This window comes from Mixophyes fleayi, chromosome 11 (assembly GCF_038048845.1).
Source record: "Mixophyes fleayi isolate aMixFle1 chromosome 11, aMixFle1.hap1, whole genome shotgun sequence".
In the NCBI taxonomy this organism is placed as follows: Eukaryota; Metazoa; Chordata; class Amphibia; order Anura; family Limnodynastidae; genus Mixophyes; species Mixophyes fleayi.
The window spans coordinates 28,159,520-28,175,071 of record NC_134412.1 but is presented as its reverse complement, the minus strand read 5'-3'; the positions used below and the strand labels follow the sequence as shown (position 1 = coordinate 28,175,071).

The window sequence follows — 15,552 nt, the reverse complement described above, 5'->3', positions numbered from 1 at the left end:
CACAAATGAAAAGTTTAATTGGCATGGGCTTTCCGTTCTTAGTCTTACAAAAACACATTTCCTCCGACATGTACCTACTGCATCAGAAATGAATAGATTTCTAATACAAAAATCAGTACATTTTCAGTGATATACATGGTGCACTGCACCACTAATTAACTTATTGTATAAATTTGTCATTTATAAGTGAGCCAGCCATAATTACATGTTACAATATACGTCCATTGGGATAAATGGTAAGTTTACTCAAATGAAACCTGTGGACAGGTAAACACACATGTACTACCCTTTGGTGCAATCATTTTTTTCCACATCTGTTTACATGTGCTTAACTTTACGCTATACAAAAGCCTCTTAATACAGAATAGTAATGGCAGTGTGTACGTAGCCATATAGAGATTACAGACAAGCTTTTCTAGCCCCTTGTCCATTACAGCAGACCATGGCTTTCACTGGCCCACAGTTGAAGGGACTATAACAATCATATAAACTATAAAAATTCAATATAAGGTGAAGGGTTGTTGCTGTAGTTTTACAATAAGATAGGTATTGTGTTATGGTTCAGACGAGAGCTTGCTCTGGCCTTGTGGGTTTCAAATGGTGCCGCAACACCTATGATCACATGTTGCCGTGAATGTTGGGCGTTTTGTGGATTAGTTACACCCACGTGTAGATGGCAACTGCCAAATATAGTTAGTACCTTGATATAACGTGAATGGCATTATAGCTAAAAGGTCATTAGCTTCTTTCCATGGCCACTTTGATTCTGATGGATTTATTTTATAGGTAAAGTTCCTCTTTAAAATCTCCTATGCACATTGCATACACCTAGGCCCTATTCCATGGTAGTAGCTTTGAGGTTCCCAGTGATTCTTGCTGGGGATTAGAAAGTCACTACTGTTGGACAGATGACTTTGTCCTAACGCCAGCCATAGACACAGCAAAGGGTGAGGGTGTTTATTGGAGTGTATCTTAATAACACTGACACTTGAGATATACTCTGAATACACCTGTCCATTCACTTGAATCAAAATAAATGTGTATTTAGAAAACGCCAGGTTCATGTGTGGAACATAAGATCTGTATTGGTCTCCCCACTCTAGAAGGCTGCACTAGGGAGATAAGAATTGTTATAGCATTTAAAAAAAAATAAACCATTAACTTTGATAGGTGAGGTAATTTATTTGCGCATCAGTCATGTCTAAGTCTATTAAATGATACGGTAGGTTGCACATACCAGCTTGTGTTCCACTAATGACAAGGGCACATATAAAAGAACGTTCTTCTTTGGGTGACGTGAGAAACTTGGACAACACTCCAATATGGAATGGATCTTCTGTAAAACAGAAATACATAGAGGCTGGACTTGCCTATATAACAGCCTTGTCATATGGGATTATGTTGGGTTACAAGGTGTGATTTCCCTATATGGTTGAGCCATTAAAAGCAAACAATCTTAATTTCTCCAGTTTTACAATCATTTGTGCACAACATCGAACCGTTACAAAACTCACAATGGGCCTAAACACATAATGCTGTGTCCTTTTGTGGGCAAGTTGTTTTTTTGTTTTTATAAACTGTGTACTCATGCAAGCAATTAATGGGTGGGTCAATGATTCCTTGTTCCATGCATTTTATTTCCTGAAACGTGTGTGGAGTGTAAACAATAGAAAACAGTGAGTAATGCAGACAGTTGTTTATGCTTAGTGACTTATGAAGATAGAGTGGTAGAACCGCCCCCCACTAAATGCTGGGTTGTGTGGTCCCCTATCACTATACACTGCAGACTTTGTGTCACTAGCAGACTTCTACACACTGCAGTTTGTTGCTACAAAATTTGCATTGCAACAAGCACCTATTGTTCATACCTTCCAGTTGTAGGGTTATTAAAAAATATTCATTTTTCTTTGTATAAATAAAGTCTTTATTCATTTTTTGCTGATGACAGAAGCACATGGAGGTATTTGTGAATAGCAGTTGAATGGAGACCCATCCAAAAAGGAAAATTGTATTGACTGCCACTGGTCAAATTAGTTCCAATATCGCCAATGCTCTTCTTGCACTTTGGGCTTTCGTGCCAACTGTGGGTTGAATTGAGAATTGTACCGTCTCTTTCTGTCGTCCATTTCCTGTTCTGGAAGTTCCTTCTTGCCAGACAGCAAAGCTTCGGCACGTGCCTTCTCAGCCGCTTCTCTCTTCAAGCGCTCTCGCCTCAGCTGTTCGATGGATGGTGCTGATGACCTATATGGTAATATCACATGAGACATAAACACATCATGATGTGTAATTGCTAAAGCATTGGTAGTGAATGGAGATTCAGAACTTGCAAATGGAGTGTACAAACGTTAGTTCCAAGCGTCTATGAATTATTACGTGTCAGTGATTTATTGATTAAGTGCTGCATTAATAGGTTGCCTTGTGGGACATTGTCCTTAGGACTTATTCAAGTAACGGACTTTAAAATACCATTTTTCTATTTCTTCATTTTTATTTTTGGGAAGATACAGATTAATAATGGTGCACTCAAGTATTTAAGGGCACATGTCATCTACATAGTGGAGACAGCCATTGTGCCAGTTGACATAAAAAGTTACGATTGCAGCTTATCAACTCAACAAGTACCAGTGACGTAAGTTACTGAAGCTATTTTGTTGGCCAAACCAATATTCATGAGAACGTAGACTACCTGTCAACTTGGATGAAGGAAGGTCTCTCACATCAGGAAATAACTAATAATGTCACTCGTGCCTAGCGAGTAGCATTTACATTAATACTGGCTCGTCCCAGCCACTGTATGTATGTATGTATGTATGTAGGATACAAATGCACATTAGGATAACCAGCTCTTTATGGACATTGATGGTAATCAATCTACAGTGTACTTTGTTAGTAAGTCCATTAATAAGTGCATACATGTTTTCTTTGTTCATATCTAGTGATGTATTAAGCACTTATAGAAAGCATTTCATGAAAGAATACAGTGTTGTACATGTTGCGCATACCTCTGTCCATCATTCCTTTTCTCTTTAGCTTTTTTATGTTCTTTTCTTGCAGAGTATTTGTTTTTCTCGCCCGTTTTCTTCTGGAGGTATTTCTCCAATTCATTCATAGGGTCCAACTTTCCTTTTAGCTTCTCATCCTTTATGGTATCGTCACCTTCCTTCCTGTTCCGGGATGGAGTATCTTGATACCAAGGGCGAGAGGTCTGGGCTTCTGCTGCACTTTGTCCCAAGTAAGTGAGGATTCCTAACGCTTTTTCTTGACGTTCCTGCAAAAATGATTGAATGAATATGTTGCTTTTTTTATTTTTAAATCAATATCCTGCGTATAGTGACAAAAATAATGTCCAAAATAACGTGCAGCAAAAAACACACCTTTTCTTTTCGCTTATCCTCTTCATACTCTTTGTTTCCTCTGGTGGTTCCTTTGCCCTCCTCCACATCTTGAAAGAAGTTAATATGGCCAGAATCCTGGCTTACTTCCACCACTGCTGTCCTATCACTCCTGGAGGTATCTGGCAATGAGAGGCGAGCCTTTTTACGCAGGAAATCAGTGCGTGCCTGAAATGTGAAAAAAGACATGATTATCATCAGACATCATAACCTTAAAAATATGTATATCACCTCTACACTATATTATGAACTAGCTCCTCCTACTTTAGGCCTCAGGGAGCCCCACAAATGCTATTAGATGAAGAATGGTCAGAGATCCATGAGAATGCTGCCTCCAGTTCTACCTAAGTAAAAATAAGTGAGCTTACACTCTAGATTAGTGATAGGCAACAGGTGGCCCATCCGAACCTTCACCAGCAGCACCCAGCGCCTTCCTCCTTAGTGCCTTAACAGTCATTTTCTCCACTATATGCTCTGATCTTATTCTTTGCCTGGAACAGCCATCTTCCACATCACATGACCTTTCCCCACAATGCCGAAAGGTAATGCAGTGCCATCAGCACATCTGAGATCAGAGGAGGAAGGAGGCTCATCTGGTAACCCTACATGCAGGCAATAGGTGCACTTTACTGGGCACATTCATTAATGAGTCACATTTATGAAATGCATGGTACATGCACCATACCTCTGAGCATTGGAGGTGTTCACATCAGGACAGTACCCGAAAGAGAGCTGTTCATGTCATTATCATCATTTATTTAAATAGCGCCACTAATTCCGCAGCGCTGTACAGAGCACTCACATCAGTCCCTGCCCCATTGGAGCTTACAGTCTAAATTTCCTAATATAGACACACACTCACAGACAGAGAGGGAGAGACTAGGGTCAATTTAGATAGCAGCCAATTAACCTACTAATATGTTTTTTTTGGAGCATGGGAGGAAACCAGAGCACCCGGAGGAAACCCACGCAAACAAAGGGAGAACATGCAAACTCCACACAGATAAGGCCGTGGTCGGGAATCGAACTCCTGACGGCAGAAGTGCTAACCACTGAGCCACTGTGCTGCCTACATCACAGGAACTTGATCACGGCACGAGGAAGGCAGGCCTTGCAATATGATACACGAACAGGTTGCCCATTAATCCGCTCTCTGCTTCATTAAATACCCTTACACTACATATCACTGGCAAGAACTGCTTTGCACTGCAGAACCGGACATACCTCCCAAAACTTCAGTCCAATCAGGACAAAACTGTTCTGATCTGGATGGTGTGACATAGGACCAAACCACCCAAATCTGAATAGTTGGGAGGTATGCATGCAAAGATGATACATAATATCCTTGACAACCAATGAAATGTGTGGTTTGCATGTACCCCTAAAGATAAAATATGTTTTCAGGTACTTTTGCGCCGGTTTTAAACAATACCCCCCAAAGAGACGGCGCCTCCCCCTATAAGGCGCATGCGCAGCTCTCACCTCCTGCTCCGCGAGCTCCGCCCTCTTCCTGCGCACTCGCTCCTCCTCCGCGGCCTGAGCCTCGTCCTTCCGCACCCGCGCGACGTTGTCCTTGTTGCGCACGTGCCAGCTCTTTTTAGGCAGAATGTTCATCTTTACTGCTCGTGATTAGTCAGTCCGTTAGTCAGTGATAGACCAGACGACGCTGCCTCTCCACCCACTTACTCCTACAGCACAGGCTAAATGCTGTAGGTATTGGCTAGAACCCCTTCACGAACGGCTTTGTGATGTCACCAGGTCAGCTGACTTGTAGTCACGTGGTACACAGAGAAGGACTGCTGCCCATGTTCCTGTGTAGCTACGGACCGTAATGATGACGTCACCAGGTCATGTGACTGCTGTGGTCACGTGGCACACAGGAGAGGACGCTGCTGTCCATGTTCCTGTGTAGCTGCTGAAAGTAATGGTGACGTCACTAGGTCATGTGACTGCTGTAGTCACATGATACATAGGGGAAGACGCTGCTTTCAGTGTTCTAATGTAGCTACTGACAGGAATCAGGTAATTTACAATATTTCTGCTGAATTCAGACGGAAAAATTGTTTTCCCTGTCAGGCTTATTCACATGTGAGGTGCTTTTCAGTCATCAATTAATCCCAGAAAGGAGTCTTGAAATCAGGACACATTGAAGTGTATTAGCCAGTTTACATGTCAGCAATTTTAATATTCCAACATTGTGGGGCATATTCAATTGTCGGTGGGTTCTGCCGCGGAAAAACTAGTACCGTTAATACCGTAATCTCTCGCTGGATTTCAGCTCGCAGCTCCCTGAAATGAACGTATTAACGGTTTTTCCGTGCACGATTACCGACAATTGAATATGCCCCTGTGAATGAGTTTTCCCAAAGTTGCATTGCATGTCCTCTGTGTTTATAAATGAGATATACTTAGTAATGGACAGTTATCGATCCTAATGGCGCTTTGGCTTTGCTGTAGTCATTTTATGACTCCCATAGTGAATTTCAGAGTGGGTCCTGTCCCAACAATGGAGGATGGCAAATGTATTTAATGGTTTCAGTTTGCAGTACTTTCAAAGCAATACAATAAGGCTTAGGGGGAAGAAATGAGGCAAAGTTAAGTGCTTTCTGAGAGCTTTGAGGGTTTTTTTGCACAACGTATAGATGTGAGCACTGCTTATTTTTCATGCTGACCAAATAGTATACATAGGTCTTGTATAATTCTCTATGGTAACAGAACTTTTATCGTTCTTGACAGGTAAACACCAACATCAAAAAAATATGTATTGTGAAAAAAATACTGCTATGAGGTAAATTCTCACTCTTAAAAAGTATGAATGGAGAGTTCAAATGTAAAGGGTGTTAAAGTCAGTACACGCATTGCCGTTAATGATAGGTAGCATTAGATATCCACAGAAAGAATATTTCCCATGATTTGGATAAATATAAATTAGTTTGGCAACAGACATGGTGGTTTGTAACAGGAAAACTTATAAGACAAAAGAAGTAAGAAAATAGAAGTAATAGGAAATATGTGTGTTAGGGGATTTAGACTGTAAGCCCCGATGGGGCAGGGACTGATGTGAGTGAGTTCTCTGTACAGCGCTGCGGAATTAGTGGTGCTATATAAATAAATGGTGATGATGATGAAGATGATTGTCCTGTTAACACTTAATGGATTATGCAATATCATTCACTGCATTTCATTCCATTCAAGGGGATGCAGACAGACATTGCATAACGCAAGTTTGCCATCCACAGCCATAATGAGTTTTTTGTGGTGAAATGTTTAAGAGCCTGCAAACATAGATATGACCTTTCCATGAAAACTTGACTATCATGGTCAATAATAATGAGGTTCCTTTTATTCATTAAAAGGAAAACACACTCCTTACTTAGAGTTTGGGGATAAACCCTATGGTTTATTTAGCAACTGTAACCACTGTCTGTAAGCATTTGCTATATAAACAATCTAGTATAGTACATAGCACTATCTTTAACAGGGCAGCCACTATGAGTCCTTGTGTGGCTGCTCCCTCCGCTACGTCATCTTGTCAACATAATACAGTTGAGAAAGTAATTTGTGTCATTCCGTTCACTCCTGATGACATCAAGTTAGTGACAAGGGGGAGAGAGACCATCATAGACAAAGTACTTACTACATCTGAAAATGGCAGGAGAGGAAAGTGCTATATTCACTGTGCTATTTAGCACATCTAACATTGAGTGAAAAAATAAACAAAGCAAAACAATTTAGTTTTCATTTTGTTATATATATATATATATATATATATATATATATATATATATATATATATATATATATATATATATATATATATATACTGTTTATTGAGAGCAACACAGCTGAAACAGTATGAAGGATGTAGCCACTATGGACAAGAGAAGTTAACAGCAATGTTTAAGGTTATGAGAACAACATAAGTAACAATAACTATAAAGATAAAATAGAGACCTCAAACTACAGTGAGGGTTGGGGATGCCAACCTTTTTATTTGGAGGTAGGATAATAACTGGGGGGAGGGATAAAGAATGGTTTGGGGGATCAGTGACATATCTTAGTAAATCATGGAGGTAGGATAATAACTGGGGGGAGGGATAAAGAATGGTTAGGGTAATCAGTAACATATCTTACTAAATCATGGAGGTAGAATAATAACTGGGGGGTGGGGGATAAAGAATGATTAGAGGGATCAGTGACATTTCTTAGTAAATCATGGAGGTAGGATAATAACTGGGGGGGGTGGGGGATAAAGAATGGTTAGGGGGATCAGTAACATATCTTAGTAAATCATGGAGGTAGGATAATAACTGGGGGGGGGGGGGTGGGGGATAAAGAATGGTTAGGGGGATCAGTGACATTTCTTAGTAAATCATGGAGGTAGGATAATAACTGGGGGGGTGGGGGATAAAGAATAGTTAGGGGGATCAGTGACATTTCGTAGTAAATCATGGAGGTAGGATAATAACTGGGGGGGATAAAGAATAGTTAGGGGGATCAGTAACATATCTTAGTAAATCATGGAGGTAGGATAATAACGGGGGGGGGGGGGGGGGGATAGAGAATAGTTAGGGGGATCAGTGATATATCTTAGTAAATCATGGAGCTGTGCTTCTTCGTATCCTGCAGCCACTGCAGAAAAGTTGTTTACATCAATAAATCCAACAGGCCTTATTTTCAGAATTCATAGCTAGGACACAAGCGAGATTTGAACGCCACAGGTTTTGAGCTAGTAAACAGTCGTGTTCTCCTTTCCCTGGCACATAAAAGCATTTTGCTACCAAAGCACTTAATACGGCTCGTTGAAAGTGCTTGTATGTGATTGGACCAGCATTCTCCAAAGTAATGTGCACCCGTTCGCTCCTCTTCAGTCCATGCTCAATGCTTCAGTGAGACTAATCTTCTCTCGCCGGTCTATATCTGCCTCCGCTCTCTGTCAAGCACTGCACCCCCTTTTCCCATTTTTTTACAGAATCCTCACCTACACCTACACCTACATGCCCTCTCCAACTCCACTGCTCCTTATGTTTCCAACCTCATCTGAATTCATACTCCATCTCGCCCTCTAAAGCCTACCCTTCCTTTGTCTAACTTATCCCCTGCTCTCCACAACCCGCCTCTTAATGATTCTCCTTCACTAATCAGAGTACACATCCCCCTTCTTCCTCAGCTCCTCATACTACACATTATTGTTCATCTCTCCCTTCAAATTTCTAGTCCCTTCACCTGGACTCCCTACCTTGTGTTTCTTGGTAGACTGCCACTTCCTTCTAGATTGTAAGCTCATGCAAACAATGCCCTCTTATCCTCCTGTCCTTCTGCTACCTTTACCTTCAGCATCCCAACCTCATTTTTGTACCTTCACACTAGGCCCCTGCTGATATCCCTCTACAAAAAGCCCCCTGGATCCCCTTATTCATCAGGGTATGCTGCATGAAAGGCCAAGCAACTCTATCAATTCCTTTGCGGCATCTAATGCGACCACTAGAGCAGGAAGTGATGTACTGTTAGCTACATGGACGATTAAGTTGATTATCCTTCTGGTATTGTCGGAAGGCAGCATACCCGGTGCAAAACCAACCTGATCAGAATGAACTAATGAGGGGAGGACAGTACCCCATCTATTTGCTAGTATTTTTGCAAAAAGCTTTAAATCTACATTAAGAAGAGATATGGGTCTATAGCGACTCGCCTCAGTTGGATCTCGATCTGGTTTGGGTATAACCACAATTCCTGCTTTAGTGGTGGCCTTGTAGAATTTTCCTCCCTCTAAAATCGAGTTGGATTACCCTGTGAGCATGGGGATCAGTTGATCAGCAATTTTGTTTATAGTATATATCCGTGAACCCGTCAGGACCAGGAGCAGGCTGGCGTTTTAATGCTTTGATAGAATCAGAGAGTTCCTCTGACGTGACTTGTATGTTGAGGGACGCCAATTACGTTCTAGTGAGTTTGGGTAATTGACATGAGCGGAGATAACTCTTAATATTTTCCTTAAGCAAGGTTGGGTCATCTATTGTCGGACGTAAATCGTAGAGGGGAGCATAGTAGTCGCAAAATCTCTTCGATTTTTTTGGGGGCTCATAAAGAAGGGAACCCGCGGAGGTTTTCAGTGACATTATTCTATTTTGAGTGCGGCGGGCACGAAGCTTACGTGCAAGAATGGTATCGGCTTTATCGCCTTTCTCATAATATTTTAGTATTATATATATATATATATATAGTATATTATAGTAGTGTTTTTGCAGCCTTTTTTGGATAGTATTTGATTTAATTGCCCTATAAGTGAGCAAATTTTTGTATACAAACGCTTTTTGGGATGTGTTTGGTGGAGTGAAGTTGCCTGTTGTGTTTGGTGCTCAAGGACCCAAATGTGCTGTTTCTCTTTACGTCGGACCTCTGAGGATAATATATCTGCCTAAGGCATCAGAAGTCTGTGAGTCAATAGTCAGTGGAACTCTACGGTGTATTAGTATTGCTGTGCCTCTACATTTCACATTTGCAGATGAGTAGTAAGCATGAGGATAAGATTTAGAGGCTAAGGTAGGATGAGGGTCTTTAAGATGTTTCTTGCAAAAAAATTAAGTGTGGGTCTTGCCGTTTAAAAAACTGTAATGCCATTGTGCGCTTATTTGGCGAGTTTAAACCGTTGACATTAAGAGACAATATTTTGGTGGTTTAAAGTAGGTGACAGAATCATCGTTAGTGGAACCCCCATATTATAACACACAGGATGAAAGTGACCTTGTGCAGACTGACTGCTGTAGTCACATGGTACAAAGTAGAGGCGCTCTGCTGCAAATGTACTTGTTCCTGTGTAGCAACCGTCTGGCTGCGGTGTGGAAACGTCATAATCATTCCGAGCCATAAAGAATCGTGATTAGTTTGGATTTGTTTGTGGCGTAGCGTCACGTGAGAGGAAGTGGTCATGTGGTAATCCCACAGCGGCCATTTTTGAAAATGGAAAGTTTGCGCGTAAATGTATTTTGGGCGCTTGGTAATAAGAGATACGGGTTTCAGTGATGTGTGTTATGTTACGGTTTGTGTCCATATGCATAGCGCACATAACAAGAGTTAGTACAGGAGCCTACATACATAAGAAAGATGGATGCTGCTGACTGAGGTTAATACCAACTTGGTGCCACGTATTAGTCATGCTGGATGCCAGGGAGAACGGGCCGATTACTAATGATCTTTTCCTAAGTCATTGTACACCATCCATGGTCTGAGGTGTAAACTCACATGTTTCACTTTTATCCTGTGCTCACATAGTTCCCTATAATCTATCTATCTATATATCTAATATCTTGTAAAGGAGAGCTATGATGGTTTGGATTATACATGTTTATAGGTGATAGTTCAGTTAATTTTTACTTCATGTACGATGGAACTGAACAAAACAAAAAAAAGTTTGGAATCCATTTATACACATAAATCACACCAGCTTTTTTTCATGATAACACATAATACTGCAGATAATCCAGTGGTGTGACTTTCCATGTAATTCTCTTATACACCACACACATTACTTGTTTATGTGGCCTATTTATCAATCTGTTTTTGCATAAAAATCCCCCAAAAACTACTGCATTTTTAAGTATAGTTGAAATGTATTAATAGGGCATCGCAGCAGATATCATAGATATCTGCTGCTTAGCCTTTTTCTTCAAACTCAAAAGCAGTCCCCATAGATGTCTATAGGGACTACTATTTATCTCAATTTAACAAGTTCTGACAGTCAATGATTTTCGGAACTTGTGCCCAGCTGAAGCTGGCGTTAGCCATTGAAGCCTGAGTTGCGTTCAAAAGTTCTGCTGAAACCACATGTCAAAAGTGTTTGGCATCCTATTGTCCTATTGTCAACTAACAGTCATCAGTGTTTGTGAGGTCATTGGTGGTCCCTCCATTGACCGTGATGCTTTTAACTTGCGTTAAACATATTGGGCCTCATTCATTAAGTAAAACAAAAAAAAATGAGTAACTTTGAACCTTGACAAAACCATGTTGTATTGAAGGGGGAGGTAAATTTAAAATGTGATGGCAGATTTATAATTGGGGTAGAGCATGTACTAGATCAACTTTTAATGTTCATGTAAAAATAAAGCTATTAAGTATTTGTGTGCTACATGAAAAATCAGCCAGTATTTTTGTTATGTGCAAAATAATAAACTCATTTGCACCCCTTGCATTGCAACATGTTTTTTCCAAGGTTCAAAGTTACTCATTTTTTTGCTTTACTTTCCTCCTATCAGCCAAATCCAAGGGTCACTTCTCCGTTCTCATCCTCCTTGACCTCTGCAGCCTTTGACACCGTGGACCACCCCCTCCTGCTGCAAACTCTTCTCTCTCTCGGCCTCTCTGGTTCTGTCCATGCCTGGTTCGCCTCATACCTCGCTAATCGCTCCTTCTCTGTATCCACATCTGGTTCTTCCTCCTGCCCCTACCCTCTCCCCGTAGGAGTCCCGCAGGGCTCTGTTCTTGGCCCTCTACTCTTTTCGCTCTACACTTCCTCCCTTGGTGCTCTCATCTCCTCCTTTGGTCTTCAGTATCACCTTTATGCTGACGACATTCAACTCTATATCTCCTCTCCTGATCTTTCCTCCACCCTCCTCGCTCGGGTATCCGACTGCCTCTCCGCCATCTCCTCCTGGATGTCCGAGCGCTTTCTCAAAATCAATATCTCTAAAACTGAACTCATTGTCTTTCCTCCTCCCAGACTCCCATCCCACGATGACCTCTCTATTGTCGTCAACAACACCACCATCTCCTCTGTCACCCAACTACGCTGCCTGGGTGTCACCCTCGACTCCTCTCTCTTTTGCCCCCCACATTCATTCCCTTGCCCAAGCCTGTCGCTTCCAACTACGCAACATCGCCCGCATCCGTCCTTTTCTCTCTCAGGATGCCACCAAAACTATCATTCACGCACTCATCATCTCCCGCCTTGATTATTGTAACTTCCTTCTCACTGGCCTCCCCCACTCCCGTCTCTCCCCCCTCCGCTCTATACTCAATGCGGTCGCAAGACTCATCTTCCTCTCACGCCGCTCCTCCTCTGCCTCCCCTCTCTGCCTTGCCTTACACTGGCTCCCCTTCCCCTACAGAATCCTTTTCAAACTCCTCACCACCACTTACAAGGCTCTCTCCAACTCTACTGCCCCTTATATATCTAACCTCTCCATTCACACTCCTGCCCGTTCCCTGCGCTCGGCCAACGACCGCCGCCTCTCCTCCACCCTTATCACCTCTTCCCACTCCAGAATCCAAGACTTTTCCTGTGCAGCCCCCCTTCTCTGGAACGACCTCCCTCGTTCCATCCGTCTCTCTCCTACTCTGTGCTCCTTCAAACGTGCACTCAAAACTCACCTCTTCCTCAAAGCCTACCAACCATCTACTTAACCCCCATCTCCTCCCTTTGCTCGTCCTCCCTTCTCTCCTCTTGTCTCAACTGGCTCCTCTTGTGCCTGGTCTGTTTACCCTCCCTTAGGATGTAAGCTCATATGAGCAGGGCCCCCTCCCCTCCTGTCTCCATACCAGTTCTTCCGCTCTGTTTTTACTGCATATGACTAGCCGGAGTTTCTGAAGTATTGGTACTTTTTGTTCATTGTTCTGTATGGTTTAACCCTGTATTGTCTACTGTTAGTACTGTGTGCGGCGCTGCGGATACCTTGTGGCACCTAACAAATAAATGATAATAATAATAATGAATCGGATACCTTGATTGGAGCAGCAGATGTTCACAAAACAGTCCCCCACAGCACCAGATAGTTGAGATAGCACAAAGCAATACATAAAACCAAGACATACAAGGTATACAAAATAAATGCAGATGTAAAGATTTGGAAATGTAGATGTAAAAGGTCAGCACTGAGGCAAGAGGAGCGAGTGTGACTCAGAGTGGAAATTGTGACTTGAGAGGGTGCACAAGAGTGAGTAATATAGATTGGCTTTAATAAAGAGTCTGTGTACTGTTCTTTTTTAATTTTTGTGATAGAAAAGGCATTTGTATGCAACCAGTCATTCTAAGCACTTCTTATTCTCTGTTACATGACTTTATTTTTGTAGAATACAGTTCACAAGCCTGAAGGTGTTACATATATTTTCCTCTCATGAAAAATACTGTTCTGATCTTTGATGTGTCAGCTGCGTATTATGAGTGAAATCCCTATGTAATCAACTGTAAAAGTGCCACTGAAAACAGTCTCATATGAGGTAATTATATAGAGATCTATTATCTCACTGAAGGGCCAATATCATGATAATATTTTATTGTCTAATGCTTTTACATATAAATCAGTGTTTAGTAATGTATAAAATCACATGTAGATACCTCTCCTCTGTAATTATTTGCTTCTGTCTACCTTGAAAATTCTCAGCTGTAAATGACATTATCAACTATTAGCTGTCCACGCAGGCAGAGAATAGGAAGGAGAATACAGAGCTCACAAATGTCCCAATTGCGGCAGGATAGTCCCGATTTTAAGGCTCTGTCCTGCCCGGGGACATATTTGTTCCGCGGGTGGGAACTCTGGGAGGTATCTTGCCTTTACCAGTGTTTGGAGGGGTAGGGAGGTTTCTAATACTTCACAGCACTAGACAGCCCTCTGGGGTGTTGCCATGCCCCCATTGTCACAGGGCGAAACCCTCATTACGTGGCCACACCCCCTGTTCTGCTGCCGGGGACTGAAATGTTGGGATTTATGGACAATATCATTATCAGCTATTTATATAGCGCTACTAATTCCACAGCGCTGCACAGTGAACTCACTCCCATCAGTCCCTGCCCCATTGGAGCTTACAGTCTAAATTCCCTAACACACATACACAGAGAAACTAAGGTCAATTTGATAGCAGCCAATTAACCTACCAGTATGTTTTTGGAGTGTGGGAGGAAACCTGAACACCTGGAGGAAACCCACGCAAACACGGGGAGAACATACAAACTCCACACAGATAAGGCCATGGTCGGGAATCGAACTCATGACGACAATATAGTATTTGAAGATCAAATTAGTCCCAAATTGTGTGAGGGCCCAAAGTGGCCAGTAATTCTGATCAACATTTCATTAAAAATATCAGATGTCGATTAGGACTGATGGCCATTGGCCAACCACCATGATCTCCCAGTGTGCGGCCATGACTCTGTGCAGAGCACCAGTGATGTCATCATTCAGAGTCACCCCGTTGGTACAGTGTCACTTCCTACACACGGATGGAGCTGCAGTGTAAGCATCTGTGAAGAGCAGCTACCTGACTCCCCCCCTGCTGGATACCAAAGCAAGGTGGGATATAGAAGAGGGGGTTGGTGGGGGGGGGGGGGGATTTAAATGTGGAAAAATAATGACAGGGGATTAAAATATGGTCAATGGAAGGGGGGTTAAAATATGTGGAAAAGGTTGAAGGGGAGCACTGTATTGACTATATATTAAATTCCACATTCATCTTTTCTTTAATCAACTGTACCATATAGGGTGTTCTTTAGCAAACCAGTTGAAACAACTATGGGAAGAACATACATCATACAGATAAGGTCACAATTGTTACAAATATTATCTAAATCCTATTTTTTTTAATACAACATACAATAATACGGATGTGTAAAAATGTCAGTGTTTTATATTGGTATAAATCCCTCTGTATGGTACACAGACCATTAGAATGCTCTTTGTATTGTAAAGATATTACTAGAATAATCTTTGTATTGTAAAGATATCACTAGAATAATCTTTGTATTGTAAAGAGGTCACTAGAATGCTCTGTGTAGCAAAATGTGATTAAATCTTCAAGCGCTATTAGTGTTCACATGATTTATTACACTGAGAATGAATTCCACATGTCCCACTAAAGAAGAATCTCCATTGAATATAAGTATTGTTTATTTATTACCAATGTTTTGAACACTAATAGTGCTTGAAGATTTAATCACATTTTGTTATAATTTGTTATAATTATATTATTTGGGAAGTGTATATCCTTGTTTTACATCAGTAAAACTACATTTAGAAGGAGCGCAGGTAGATACTCCGTTTCCTTTTACCAGAATGCTCTTTGTATTGTAAAAAGGTCACTTGAATGCTCTTTGTATTGTAAAGAGGTCACTAGAATGCTCTTTGTATTGTAAAGAGGTCACTAGAATGCTCTTTGTTTTGTAAAGAGGTCA

The 15,552-nt window shown here is 41.5% G+C and overlaps 1 protein-coding gene and 1 long non-coding RNA gene across 4 annotated transcripts in view; one reads left to right on the top strand and one right to left on the bottom strand.

Annotated features, from left to right (window-relative positions):
- Nucleotides 1-1,581: 1,581 nt before the first annotated feature.
- LENG1 (leukocyte receptor cluster member 1) lies at nt 1,582-5,220 on the bottom strand. Of its 2 annotated transcripts, none has more exons than XM_075190996.1 (4): nt 4,617-4,832; nt 3,375-3,560; nt 3,003-3,268; nt 1,582-2,241 (listed from the first exon to the last, which is right to left on the bottom strand). In XM_075190996.1, exons 1-4 carry the CDS (start codon nt 4,728-4,730, stop codon nt 2,031-2,033), a joined length of 777 nt encoding a protein of 258 aa, XP_075047097.1. In that variant the 5' UTR covers nt 4,731-4,832; the 3' UTR covers nt 1,582-2,030. The 2 variants fall into 2 exon arrangements, with proteins under 2 accessions (XP_075047097.1, XP_075047096.1); XM_075190995.1 differs by lacking the exon at nt 4,617-4,832 and adding an exon at nt 4,875-5,220 and having other exon boundaries at nt 1,588-2,241.
- Nucleotides 5,221-5,269: 49 nt separating this feature from the next.
- Nucleotides 5,270-15,552, top strand: part of LOC142107523 (uncharacterized) — an 11,272-nt gene continuing 989 nt past the window's right edge. The window contains exons 1-3 of one of the 2 annotated variants that reach the window (XR_012679969.1): nt 5,270-5,414; nt 6,129-6,180; nt 13,458-13,604. This is a non-coding gene — a long non-coding RNA (uncharacterized LOC142107523). The remainder of the gene's footprint in view (nt 5,415-6,128; nt 6,181-13,457; nt 13,605-15,552) is intronic. The other variant, XR_012679970.1, reaches the window with a different exon arrangement.

Excerpts from the sequence above, each read along its gene's own strand:
- LENG1 (XM_075190995.1), bottom strand. The coding sequence starts at position 5,006 with ATGAACATTCTGCCTAAAAAGAGCTGGCACGTGCGCAACAAGGACAAC. Across the intron at positions 3,561-4,874 it reads CGGAGCTCGCGGAGCAGGAG|GCACGCACTGATTTCCTGCG; the intron begins GTGAGAGCTGCG and ends TTCACATTTCAG. Across the intron at positions 2,242-3,002 it reads AAAAGGAATGATGGACAGAG|GTCATCAGCACCATCCATCG; the intron begins GTATGCGCAACA and ends ATTACCATATAG.